Consider the following 13,724-nt stretch of genomic DNA (forward strand, 5'->3'; position numbering starts at 1 on the left):
AATCTAAACGCCAGAAACCATATTTGAGAAAAACTTTTTACTTTGATCCACGTCCCATCCACTGACTTTGAGGAGTTTATGACTTATTTCATAGCCAGCCACTAGGGGGCGATTAAATGCTTTGGCTTCACTTCTGAGTAGCTGTCATGTTGTCCATCTTTATATAAAGTCTCAGATGGATAATCAGATTGGATAGAGAAACTGACACACACACAAACAGTCACATATAAATTCAAGGACAGATCTTTAATTGACTCGTGAAACCAATTTAACACGTTATCTTAGAATGGAGGAGAAACTGTAGAACCCACAGTAATACAGCGTTCAGCTTTTTTAAACCTCAGTTTTTTTGTTTTCTTTCCTCTCACTGTATTAGTCTCTCTCCATCACAGCTTTATTGTGCAAACAAACCATGAGAGTTAACCTGCATGGCTTCAGGAGCTACTTTTGGACCACAGACATTTTTCCTCACTCGGTAGCAACAATCTACATCGTTAACAAAGACAAATGCAACAAATGTACACACAGATGTACACACAGAGAACATAGTCTGCAACAGGAAATGCTTTTCTCATGTCATTACAACGCAATACTGGCTATGTAGTGTTAGTTTGTCCGTTTCATATCCATGTGGCAAAGTGTGTTTTCATAGCAGTGGCGACGACATCCACGTTAAAGACAATATCATCTTAAAACGACAGCGATAGAGAGGGGACTTCGATTATGTAATAAACATCACAAATCAAATCTGTCTCTGTCAGACTTGGCCCGTCCCTCTGGGCTCAAAGCAGTGATTGAAATAATAAACAATGTCTCCGTTGTGACAAAGAAATTCGAGAGTCATGCTGTAACTGCTTTGGGAAAGTCGGGGAGACTCTTGCCGTCTTCTTCTTCTTGTCGTTATGGAGACAGGAATTGTTGAAACATCACGTGAATCTCCTCCAGATCCGTCTGCGACCTGTGCCACTACCGTATTGCTATAATTGTGCTTGGACAGTACTGCATACTGTTTGAAGGAAGCATGTGGAGACAACTCAACGAGGACATGATAAATAAAGTGGATAGAGAACACTCTACAGAGAGAAAACAGTGTTGACATGAAGGTGACAGAAACTGAATCAGAGGCACACCAATGTGGGAATCCTCTTTTCATGACTGACGTTTAAAAGAACAGCGATCACTGCACGGTCAAAAGAAACAGGCCAACAGCCCGAGTCCTGATCCCTTCCTCTCCTCTACCTCGGTCTCTACAGAGATCTGCGCTAACGGACACAACCCATCACCAGAGTCTGCAGTAAAAATTATATAAAAACAAACAGAGTTATAAATATATTCTTTATGCACATGATCTGCAAAAGAAACCCCCAAAAAGTTGTATAAAAAAACACTAGTGGTGTTAGAACGGCAGCTGAGCTCCACCCGTCACCACCACGAGAAACAAAGCTTCATTAGTCCGTTTGCAGCGTCAAACCCAACGTTCTCTCACGCTCCTATTTAAAATGGCATACACTGTGTATTTTGGATTATTAATCTAACATCTTAAAAGCCAGAGAGTAAGATTAGGCAAGTTTTCAACCTCTTCATTAGAGCCGAAAAAAGAACATTTGTGGAAGATCTGTTTTTTGGTTGCGGAATCGGAATTGGTCAGGTACAGATTCACTGAAGCCTTCGCCTCACTTCACCCGATCGAACACACCTTGATTTCCATCCAAACGACACAGAAAAAAACATTCCAGTAATAAATATCTCGTTACACAAATCAACAAACGATCAATAAATTATAAATAAATACAAGAAAGAATAAGGGAAGAGATTTCCCCCTGATTTGTCTCTGTGACGTTTTGCGCCATATTCCAGTTCTGTTCCAGGAGGAGAGTGCCGCTCTTCTTCTGCGACCCGGGGAACCAGGAGGCCTGCTGGGGGGCCGGGCGGCGCTCGGAGTTGGGGTGTAGGCGGGGGTCTCAGAGTCCATTACGCACCAGGTTGGACTGTGCGGTTTAGCGGGAGTCGAACTGAACTCCCTTCCAGAGTGGCTCTAGACGCCGGGCCAGCACCCGGGTGGGAGCAGGGAGGTTAGGGGCCGGGCAGGTGGGGGAGTTGGACCAGATGGTTACAGGGGTCGCAGGAGGAGCGCAGGCAAATGCCGCTGGTCAGAACCGCGTGGTGATCCTGCAGGTCTGCCACGAACTTACGACTGTAGGAGACACAGGAGAGAAGGATAAACAGGACAGAGTGAACACGTGTGTTGTTACGGCCGCAGAGGAAGAGGAACAGTGGCTGGAAGAATCATGATCAGCAGCAAATCAACAAAGAGGTAGCAGACATGTGAGAAAAGAGGAAAAGAGGAAAAGTTTCAACATTCTGGGGAGAAAAAATAATCAAGCTGTGATTTTAGATTTTTGGAAGATTGACACCACTGGTGTTCAGATGCATACGAGAACATGGCTGCCATGATTAGCTTAGCTTAGCACGAATACTGGAAACTTGATTTAGACTTTGATTTTTTTGTAAATAGCAAACAAACGTGACTCCCAAATGTCTAAACCTTTAAAACCACCACAGACACAGGAAGGGGCTGCTTGTGCTTCAGGACTAAATATTTGTGATAATAAACATAAAGTACTAAAAGTTTAAGTAGTTAATATGCCGCATGGCCACATTTAGCACAGTATTTTGAGATCATAATTATGGTTTCATAATGTTTACATCACTTTAATATTGAAGCTTATAAATGGAACACATTTTAAATTATTTTGAAAACTCCTGGAACACTTGATTTATCGTAATATATTAGTATTTGTTGACTATTTTCAGATTTCAGAAGATTACTTTCAAAATTGTACTTTATTTGCAAATGTTGATTTCCACCACTGCAGCTGACAAAAAACGTCTATAGAGATCAAATTTGAAAAAGGTAGAAGTTGACATGAAATCCTTTCTACAACGTCACGACTTTATTATCAAATTTTGAAAAAAAAAGCTGGTATTAAATAAGTTACAGTTATAGATTAAAGCCAATATAAAACTGCCATGCAAACCTGTGCATGCAAAGTGAAAATCAATTCTTTCCCCTGCTGGTCCAGTGAAGTGTTAATATTGATGCAGTTAGTTTCAGCCGTAACCCATTAACAAATAATTCATGATAAATGTGAAAACTAGCAACATGCAGGTCAATCGATGCAGCACAGATGCAGATGTGCAGTGACAAAGGTTCCAGATGTGCATTAGAGAGAATGTGCTACAGCTACGATTCTGTGGCATGAGATGGGCAGATGTTGGTGGTCCTACTTCCAGCAGGCTCGACTTCTTGTTACCTGCGGGCTAGGGACGCTCGCCCTCGCCTTAGTTGTGGGGAAAGTGACGATACTGAGGCAGCAGACTGCTGACAATCTACAAGAAACTGATAAATTAGACAGATATACAGAGTGGTGACACTCAGGGTTAGTCAACAAGAACAGAGGAAACAGGGGGACAAGACAGGGGACGGCCTGGTCAGGGACAAAGAGACAGACTGATTGGGCCTTTTATAATGTAGTAAATATACGATTCTCATCCATAGACACAGTTTACATCTGTGACTGTCCTCCTGTAGTTATACTGGGTTTTGGTTTCTAACAAACAGGAAGCAGGTTTAATGTTTAAATAGAGTTGGTGAGAAAAGGGTAGAAGGGTAGAGGAAGCAAAGGAAGATGCATGAAGTAAAATATAACCTTTAAATAACTAGAGCCTGATCGATATCTATGCCAAGACCAACATATATATATATATATATATATATACATATATATGTATTATTTCCTTATGAAAATCTAACTACAAAGAAATGTAATTGAGGCTTAATATTTTACAGTTTAACCATAAAGAAAACAAAAATAAAACTATATGAAGATTTAAATTTGAATTAAGAAAATAAACATCTAACATAAATGCACATCCTCCCTGCTTTGTTTATTCTGGAGACTAAATGTCTATGAAAGGCTCATATCAGTCCATCAATCATCTGACCACACTGACAGGACCAGGTTCAGTACAGCTACACATTCAACAATGGACATAGACGACACATATCACCCAAAGAGACAAAAACATAGACACCACACACACACAAACGCACATCAATGCAAATCCAATATTGTATTGATTTGTGAAGCACAACACACACGAGGGACTAAGTCTGAACAATCCAGTCCTGCTCAACTCCAGAACAACTGCTGCTCACGAGTGAAATAAAGTTGACTTTTCGTAACACAACTTCACAATATATTTATTTTTAGTCCATTCAAATCGAGCTCTGAGGTCAAACAGCATTTGACAGGAGAGGAGAAGGGAAATGTGTTCAAACGCTGTCACCCGATGGTAAGAGTCTGCAGCACTGGAAGCATGTTTTAAATAAGGGAATCATGAGTGGAGGAATAACAATCCTGTTCTTTTTTTAAACGACATGCGTGGTAAGAGACTAATGAACGTCGGGCCACAGAGAGGAGGAGCGACTGGTTTCTATCTGTTACTATACTGTTGTGCTCTTTACACATTAACCACTCTGAGCCTGTCAAATGCCTTTTGACAGAACCTTAGATGTGAACATATGATGCATGCAAAGATGAACTGGAAATAGGATTGTATAGCACACACAATGAAATGGCTTAAATCGTCTCTATCTTTGTAAAAACGTAAATACAATTCCAATATGTAATTTACTTAAAGTGCCACTGGGAGGCGCTCCGAGTCCCTGTATCTTGAGAGAGAAGCTGCAGCCATTTTTTTTACTTGGTTTTCACTTTAATACATTGACATAGGAGAGTGATATATGATATTATACGTTATATTAGATACTATTCAGCTGCCTGATTTATAAACTTTGTTGGAAAAATCTTTACTGTTCATCTTTCAACAGGATCAGTGCTGTTTTGAGGATGGAGCAGTTTGTCCCGGGCTCCTTTGTCCTCAGTGCTGCTGTCTGTTCACATGTGAAACCAGTTTTCAAACCTCCCCTCTGTGTCCCACCTTATCCTGAGGCTTCTGTGGACATGAGTGTGCAGACGACGAAGGATCATAGTCTTCTCCGAGCGCGAGGAGACACTGAGCGAGAGCTGTAGTTTCTGGCTTTGTGTGATGGGGACAGTTTCCCTATGTCTCGTCTTGGGTAATTGAGTCGTCTGAACTCTAAGGCTAACCACTCAGGGCTGTCCTGAGACAAACGGAAGTCGGGCAACGTTGAAGCTGAGGTCTGGATTGTTTCAGAAATCCACGCAGACATGGACGGACAGGATGGATTCTCTACAGGGGGGGGTCTACCAAGGGTTGGGGAGGAGCTGGTGAGGAGGGAGGGGCTGTGGAGCCTGGTAGGGCTGGGTGGAGCCGTGAAGGCGCCTCTGCAACTTACTTTGGGCGGGCTGCTTCTGATCTTGGGCACTTTGGCGCCGCGGCCTCGGTAGATCTGCTCGTGGTCAAACTCCAGATCCTCCAGACGCTGGGTCAAGGCCAGTTTCTGCTGGATGGCCATGCGGAGGAGGGAGTTCAACGTCTTCTTCTCGTCCTCCGCTGCCGCCAGCTGCCTCTGTATCTCATCCAGCTGGGTCACGTACTCGTCGCACCTGGGGAGAGGAAGACAAGAGGACACAGTTCAGACACAGTTCTTTATTCACACTAAGGGAAGCCGTTCTCTATCTCAGTAGCCTCACCTCGTGGCGAACATGGCCCTGAGAGACGAGAAGGTGGCGGCGTCTTCTTTCAGAGCCTTCAGCTCGTTCCTCAGCTTCATCATGGTCTCGGTCACCCTCAACTTCTCATTCTCATACTTGCTCTTCAAATTAGCCAGCGCACCCTCTGCCGTCTGCGGAGGAGAGAATTTGGACAAAACTCTTCAGTTTCCATGGAAACAACACAACTACTTCATGGAGTATTCAGAGCAAAGGAAAAAGCTTCACCTGTTTGTTGGCCTTGAGCACCAGCCTGAGCGTGGCGATCTGCTCTCTCTTGGTGCTGAGCAGGGACTTGAGCTTGAGGATCTCCTCCATGCACGACTCCTTGTCCTTGTCCAGCATGGGCGCCAGCTCCCTGGCCGCAGCCCTCTGCCGGGACAGTTGCAGCGAGCGGTCCACGGCCTTCTGCAGGTGTTTGATCTGGTCTCTGATGATGATGTTCAGGTTGTAGATGTTCATGGGCTCCTTCCGCAGGTCCCCTCCGACCTCCGAGTGCAGTGGAGACGGGCAAGGAGAGATGCTGATGCCTGGGGAGCCCGTGAGGCTGCGGGTGGGGCTGCTGTGGCAGGATGAGGAGTCCCCGGGGGGGGCCGGCGTCTCGTTGTGATGGGCGTCTTTGGATGGCGAGCCCATGGGACTGCTCTGGGGCTCGTGGGAGCACGCCGCGGCCGCTGCAGCGAGGCGTCGTGCCAAGCGAGGCGAGAGCAAAGCCCGGTGGTCGTCGGAGCCCTTCAGACTGCCGTTGCGTGTGACGCGGCTCTGGCGGTAGTAGTCCAGCATGACGCGATTGGGCGTCTCGTTGTTGCACATGCAGACGTGGTGGTAGAGCTGTGCCAGTTCCTCGCTGAAGGTGACCAGCTCGTCCTGCGCTGTGTTCAGCATCCCCTGACTCTCCGTGGCCGTGCTGGTGGCCGCTCGCAGCTCGGCCTCCAGGCTCGCCACCCGCTCCCGGCCTTCACGCTCCAGATGGGTTACCTGCTTGGAGGAAATCAGTTGGAAAACTGGAATGTCACAGGATGCGAAGCCGAGTTGATAGAAGTTAATAATCTCAATGTTCCAAATGATGCATGCATTTAAAAGCGAATTTGAATCTGCATCTAACAATGACAAACCTGTTCAGTCAGTGCTTGGACCCTGTCGTCACTGTGGCAGTCTCCCTGACCCTCCACCGCCTGGTTGTACTTCTCCTTCAGGGCCTTGAGCTCCGCTTTCAGGTCGATCACCTCCGTCACCGCCACCTTGTACTTACACTCCAGGATCTCAAACCCGTGGATGTCGGTTTCATGGTGACCATTTGCCGGCGGCGACACCGAGCCACCATCGGGCTTCTCGCTCTCTTGAGGCTCTTCGAGCTCTTTGTCGCCGTTGAGACGTTTCATGGCATTGGCTCGTTCCGTGAGACGATGGACGCGCTCGTTCTGCTCGGTCAGGACGCCCTGCGTGTGCTGCAGCTGAGTCTGTGACTCCTGCAGGTTCAAGAGCAGCGCGGCCTTTTCACACTCCACCTGCAGGACAGGGATGTGTATACGTTATATTAAGTTATCCTACACTTTTGCAGATCTTGGTAGATTTTTCTTTTTGACATCTGAGCATGAATACAAATGCAACAATCAGTGCACAACTCTGATCTGAGACGTCAGGAAGGAAGTGTCTCCTCAGTGAAAGACAAATGAACTTCTCCACAAAACACCTAAAGGACTCTCTGACTGTGAGAAACAAGATTCTCTGATCAGATGGATCCAGGATTTAATTGTTTGGCCTCAATTCAAAGTGACACATCCTGAGGAAACCAGGCACGGTGGTGGCAGCATCAAGCTGCAGGGACTAGGAGGACGTTAAGGGTTGAGCAAAGAACAGAAATGCCCTTAAAGAAATCCTTGTTTATAGCGATCACAACCTGAGGACCGGCCGAAGACAGTGACCCTGAGCATGGAAGGTTTATTATATCAATTGACCTTTGGTATTGACTGGACAAATGTGTCATTTCAGATATAAAGCAGCTTTATTCTCTCAAAACAGCTCCTTAAAACTGCAACTACTGGTTATAAAACCCATCTCCTCCATGTTAGCAGATGGGACATGGACCAAACTAACAAGAATACGTTAAATACATTTCAAAGCTGGTCTTTTCAAGTGTTTCTTATGAGTTTGGTCATGACTTGGGTAGGACCAAGGAGAAATTGAAACTATAACAAATGACTTAACTAAACCCTGCAGTGAAACTATAACCTCATGATGGAAAGTCAACAACCAGGGAGAAGTCCTGATGCTGCAGGTCATCACGTCGTTTCCAGAATAATCAAGTCGGCAGAGAAAATTGATTAGGGAGTAAATACGTTTACAGAGAAAGGCACGCGGCTGATACAGCAGCCACTGATCTAATTAGCTGTTTCCCAATGGGGCTCCGCTACGTGTGCAGTAATGACTTAATCAGATTTAAGCAGGAATTTGATCTATGTGCTGTGTGATAAGTACATCGTTAAGCGTCTTGTGTGTAGTCCTCCTGTATTCTGTGACCATTTATCCTACTCAGTCCACTCAGTGTGTAAATTGAGTATAAAAGAAAGACAGATACTCTATAGGAAGAGTAATAACTATTCAAAATCCTCATATAAACGGCTCTAATTCTAACACGTGAGGAAAATGGAAACTTAAAACTTGACAGCGTGACATTTTCCCTCCGTGCCGGCGTCTATATTTCTGTCCCCTTGACTTCAAAACTAACAGCAGATAGAGTCAGTTTCCTTCTCCCGGACGAATCTGCTCCCCCCCTCGTTTATCGGAGGCTAATCACCCTGACAGGACTCACTACGGCGCACGCACAAATCCACTGCTACAGCCTCCGTCCCACGACCGGACTCCATGATCTGCTGTGACTCAGATGGCGTTTTTTCGTTTCTCTTCACTTTCCCACATTTAAAAGCACGTGGGCTTTAAGATGTACATGTGGAATCAAATGCACATGTACAAATATTTCTGATCTATCTTGGCAGGTGAGGTGGGTCACAGCCATAGTAACAATGTCATTAGTATGGAATTCAGTGGAAAGTGTAGTTTGTGCTACAATAATCTGACATTCAGACGTCAAGTAAAGTCTATGGGAGAACATGTTAAAATGTCATCAACTTGTCATTTGGATGTTTTTACCATCGGCAAACTGAGCTGTAGGAAAGTGGATTGGTGGAGCCATTCATTTCTGTCTCCATTCCTCTGCAGTAAGTTGTCTTACAGTGTAAAATAGCAGATAGCATCCACATCCGTCCTTGAAAATGAATCATTCAATGAAAAAGCTGTTCATGTGCTGTTTTGTTGGATAAAAATGGAGAATTTACTTGTGTGTTTACAGGTAATTGAATACGCTGTGATTCACTGACCCTGCTGTAAGGCCTCTCTCCTCCTGTGACTCACCTGCAGCAGCTGCTGTTTGAGCTTCTGCATCTCTGACAGGTTGAGCTCACTGAACAGGTCCGGCACCGGGTGCAGAGCTTCTCCCTTCCGGCCGGGCCGATACTCCCCGTTCATCTTCCCCAGCCCCGTGCCCACGTGCATGTGACCGTTGCGCCAGTTGCTGTCCTCGTTGTTGCCATTAGCGACGGGCAGGGTGCTGCCGTTGGTTACAATGGTCTCCTCTGGGAACTTGAGGCCCTCGACGCCGGTGACGGTGAGCGCCAGGTGGGCCCCGGCCCCGTAGACGCTGTCACTCAGGCTGAGGTGGTGGGCGAGTTCCTTTCTCAGGTTGTTCTTCTGCTCACGCTCGCTCTTCAGGGCGTCCAGGGCTTCTTCCAACTGACCCATGGAGATGTCCTTCAGGCGTAGAGCGTCTTCGAGCTGGCTGTTGAGAAGAACGGTCTCCTCCTCCAGCACCTTGATTTCATGTTTGAGTCCCTCATACTCCACCTGGAGGACAGACATGAGACAAGGGATCAACAACTTCATTAGATTAACAACTTTTTATTTTTAGACAGGCATTTGTTGACTGTTAGGTGAAAGTACTTGTGGTGTTCACTTATTATTTCACTCAAAATATGTATTTTATCATATAAAACTTAAATACCACACTTCTTATTTACCTTAACATACTGCTTCCATGTAGTATTTAATCTATATCTTAGGCTGGATGATGTGGTCAAAAAGTATTGTATCATAATAAAGATTTATATTGATTATATGGCCTCAATCTACTCCAGCACAGACCAGGTATTATAAATTATACATAACTTAAGAATAATAAAAGCCAATACTGACACCGTATGACTCTGTAATTGAAGTGGGGGAAATCTAACCTCTTATGAAAACTGAAGGGGGAACTTTGAGAGCATATTTTATTCAGGGCATCCCACACTAAAACATAAAGACAACCACGTTCTGGGAAGTTTGAAAATGACGAAGACGGAGCATGAGTCATTCATCTCCACCGAGACAAGGGTGTGTGTGTGTGTGTGTGTGTCATCAATAAAAGTGATGACAAACCTGACAAACTGTGTGAGTGCTGCACTGTTTTTGAAAAATGATTTGAGTGGGTTCTTTACACCAACCTGGTTTTGCTTGAGAGTGGAGACCAGTTTCTGCAGCGTGATGTTCTCCTCCTCCAGCTCGGTGTAGTCCTGGAGAAGCCTGGTCTCTCTGAACTTGTACTCCTTGATCTCCTCCCTCATCCTGCTCCTCTGCAGCTCCAGCATCTCGTTACTCTGGGGTCAAAGAAACAGAGGGATGGGAAGAGGGAAGAAGGGAGGATGAATTACATGAGTGAGAAAAGGTAGAGAGAGGTAGAGTCTGTGCTTTTTCTTCCGCTGAAGCTGAAAGTATGAAACAGTTCTACAGTCTGTACCTTAGACTCTGTATAAAGATGGACAACATGACAGCTGCCTAAACGTGAAGCCAAATTATCTTGATCGCCCCCTTGTGGCTCTCGTGAAAGTACATGTAACATATCTCTTCAAAGGATCATTTCTACCATTTTAAGTTGTATCACATTGTATATTCAAATGTTCATTCTTCCAGTAAGATGGCAGCACTTGTATTGAACATATTTTAGCTTCATTTCTGTAGAATGGAAGAAGGTGAACTGGAGACTGGAGAAATATTCAATCTGTTGTTTCACACCTGCTGTGCACAGACAAAAACATGAGCATGTGTTGGACCAGATAAAGTGTCGATGGGAGAAATGCACAGGCCAGGAAAGTCATAAATCAACATGGAGTGTGTGGCAGCAGCGGGAATGAACAGGGACCTCAGAAAAATCATCTGTTCTCATGCAACTACTGTGACTGTTTCGATTAAAAACACAGACTCGGTCAACTAACAACTATTCCTGTGTTGTTTTTTACTGTTATTCATTTGTGAAAAGTGAATCTAGGAAAGAGAACCAGATATAAAATCTCTTATTTGTAAGTACAAACACAACTAAATGTATCCAGAACAATGCAATGAGTAGGCAGATGGTTATATGGTGTGTGTGTGTGTGTGTGTCTGTGCGTGCTGCTCTCACTGCAGAGCTCCCTGCAGCTCCCTGTGCAGAAGGCAGAAGTGCTGACCCCGGCACAGTGTCAGGAGCTGGTGAAACACTCTCTGGAGGATGACGCTCATGCAGCACAGGCACATTTATTCTGGGCTTTAAACCTCCACAATCTCGATATTTATGTGTGTGTTTGAGGGTGGATGGCTATTTTAAAACTGGCAACTGGACTGAAACTGAGAGACCATTAGGATCCACTGAATCTTTTGATTTGTACAGTGGCTGACAGCAGCTCATATACTCTTGCACCTAAAGTCCAAAGCTCAGTGTGGTGCAGCCTCGAGTAATAAAAAATACTTTTGTACTGATCCAGGACAAGAAAACTGAAACCAAACATGACACTCTCAGAAATCGACTATATTATAGAAAGGACTTAACAATGAGCCGGGTATGAAGTGAACAGGATTACAGGCCAATTATCAGTCAGGGAGGCTCAATAGAAGCGACGCTGATCAGGAGCTGCAGCGGCCGGGGTCAGGGACAGGGCGGCACACAACACTGGCACAGGGCCCGGCACAGGGCCGAGCTGGGCCACCCGGCTCCTGACCTGGAGTTCACAGCACAGACTGTGACTGCGACAGCTTTGATAGATTTGTGATGCTCTGGCAACTGCAGCGGATGTGTTGTAATTATTCATCAATAGCAGTACTGCAGCTGAGGTGAAGGAGAACAGGGAGAATGTGTCTGATTCTTCACAGGATCGGTGATAAATATCCAGTTTACTGTAATTCCTGATGTTGTGACATATGCCTGTAGATTCCCCAGCAGATTTTCCTTGAAAGATCTGCACATGTTTACGAAGCTGCCAGATAAGACGTGATCTGTGATGAATTAACTCCCCAGTGTGGTTTCAACACCTGCTTCTCAAGATGGAAACACAGCCTCTCTTTACTAATGAGCATCACACATGTAAATGAGGATTTCCAAGACAGAATGAAGGTATTTGAACACGTCAAACCACTGATGCGCAGGAGAGAAAAATAACAGCTCAACGTCAGGATGTCGACGAGGCTTATAAAGTCAAAATATTCCAAATAGAAAATATTGATTTTGATCAACATCTCGATTTAGCTTCTGTGTGTTATGTTAAGCTGCTTATGTTCCTTCTGGTATTTTGTGAATATAGACTATAAAAGATTGTGTGTGTGTGTGTAGCAACTGAACGTCACAACACTCCCAGATGAGTTTAGTGAATGGGAGTGTGTGTGTGTGTGTGTGTGTGTGTGTGTGTGTGTGTGTGTTTGCGTGCTGTGACTGTTATGGTTGCGTGATGAGAGCAGCCCCGCTCAGCTCTGTCCCTACACATGTGCCGAGCTCAGGGCATTTCACTTATTCCCCAGCTTAGCGCCGGATTTGCCCCCCACAATGGGGTCGTGGCCGTGGTGTCTGACCCCGGCTCGAACTCGTGCAGCGCCCGACACACTGGCTGCAGACATGTTTGCATGCATGCATGCACGTACGCATGTGTGCATTGTTCCTCTCGGAGCTCTGCCTGTCAGTGTCGCCCTTTGGCCTTCGTCAGACACGTGGATCTCATGTAAGTCAATGTGCTGAACATGAGATGAGACATGTCCTTCTTCACAAAGGAAACACAACTAAAGTGCATATTCTATTTTTGTCTCTTTATTATCTTTGGGTAATAAATAAACACCTCTCAAAAACAAGAATTTTTTTTTCTCTTTACTCAAACTCAACAACCATCAAACTTCTGCCGAAGAAGTTAAAATGTTTTTCCTTAAATTATCTTAAATTTACAGTGATTTCTTAAACTTACATACTAGAAAGTTGTTTATTTGTACTGCATTAAAACTGCATATTTAAAATGAATGTTCTGAACATAAAGATATAAATAATACATGCTGCTAAGTGTTTCCCAACTCACCTCTCGCAGCTCTTGCGCGAGCAGGTTGAGCCGCTCGTTTTCCGCCGTGGCGTTGGACGCCACCGAGCGGCTCAGCGTCACCTCCGTCTGCAGCTCCAACACACGCCCGGTGTAGTAAGCCTCTTTGGAGGCGGATTCTTGCAGCAGTGTCTCCTCGTTGGTCTCCCCATCCTCCGCCACCTTACGCTGGTTGGTGTGGGCCTGGCCGAACGCCTGGGGGAGGAAGAGAAAGGAGGGATGGTTAGAAGATGGAGGCAGAAAACAAGCTATGTGACTAGAATTATCATCCTCCAGCTGCGAACCTCTGCAAACCAGTGCAGTTTCAGGTATCAAACATTTCATTTTCAGACTCATAAGGTCAAAGTGACTTTTGACCTCTCGAATCTAATCAGTTTATGTTTGAGTCCCCGAGACAACTGGTCCTGAATTCTGTCCAGGCAGACTTCAGACATCGTGTTAAAGAGGCCAAAAAAATATGTTTTGTGTTGCTGATGTGAAAATGAGCTTTAACCTCTGACCACCGGAATCTAATCCATGAGTGTAAGAGGATGTTAATGCCAAATTTGAAAAGATGCGAAAAAAGAAATGACCTCTGACCTCCCAATTCTTATCAGTTCATCCCTGA

At 45.1% G+C, this 13,724-nt stretch overlaps 2 protein-coding genes across 2 annotated transcripts in view; both read right to left on the minus strand.

Annotated features, from left to right (window-relative positions):
- fgd4a (FYVE, RhoGEF and PH domain containing 4a) overlaps positions 1-2,452 on the minus strand; it is a 54,278-nt gene extending 51,826 nt beyond the window's left edge. The window contains exons 1-2 of the mRNA XM_061076487.1: positions 2,436-2,452; positions 2,115-2,194 (exon numbers count right to left, since the gene is read on the minus strand). Of these exons, the coding sequence (XP_060932470.1) occupies positions 2,115-2,194; positions 2,436-2,452 (97 nt within the window). The remainder of the gene's footprint in view (positions 1-2,114; positions 2,195-2,435) is intronic.
- Positions 2,453-3,342: 890 nt separating this feature from the next.
- Positions 3,343-13,724, minus strand: part of bicd1a (bicaudal D homolog 1a) — a 29,669-nt gene continuing 19,287 nt past the window's right edge. Inside the window, exons 2-10 of the mRNA XM_061076871.1 lie at positions 13,100-13,312; positions 10,238-10,390; positions 9,363-9,599; positions 9,111-9,326; positions 6,815-7,207; positions 5,928-6,677; positions 5,682-5,833; positions 5,384-5,594; positions 3,343-3,390 (exon numbers count right to left, since the gene is read on the minus strand). Coding sequence (XP_060932854.1) covers positions 3,343-3,390; positions 5,384-5,594; positions 5,682-5,833; positions 5,928-6,677; positions 6,815-7,207; positions 9,111-9,326; positions 9,363-9,599; positions 10,238-10,390; positions 13,100-13,312 — 2,373 coding nt within the window. The remainder of the gene's footprint in view (positions 3,391-5,383; positions 5,595-5,681; positions 5,834-5,927; positions 6,678-6,814; positions 7,208-9,110; positions 9,327-9,362; positions 9,600-10,237; positions 10,391-13,099; positions 13,313-13,724) is intronic.

Source organism: Limanda limanda, chromosome 8 (assembly GCF_963576545.1).
Source record: "Limanda limanda chromosome 8, fLimLim1.1, whole genome shotgun sequence".
In the NCBI taxonomy this organism is placed as follows: domain Eukaryota; kingdom Metazoa; phylum Chordata; class Actinopteri; order Pleuronectiformes; family Pleuronectidae; genus Limanda; species Limanda limanda.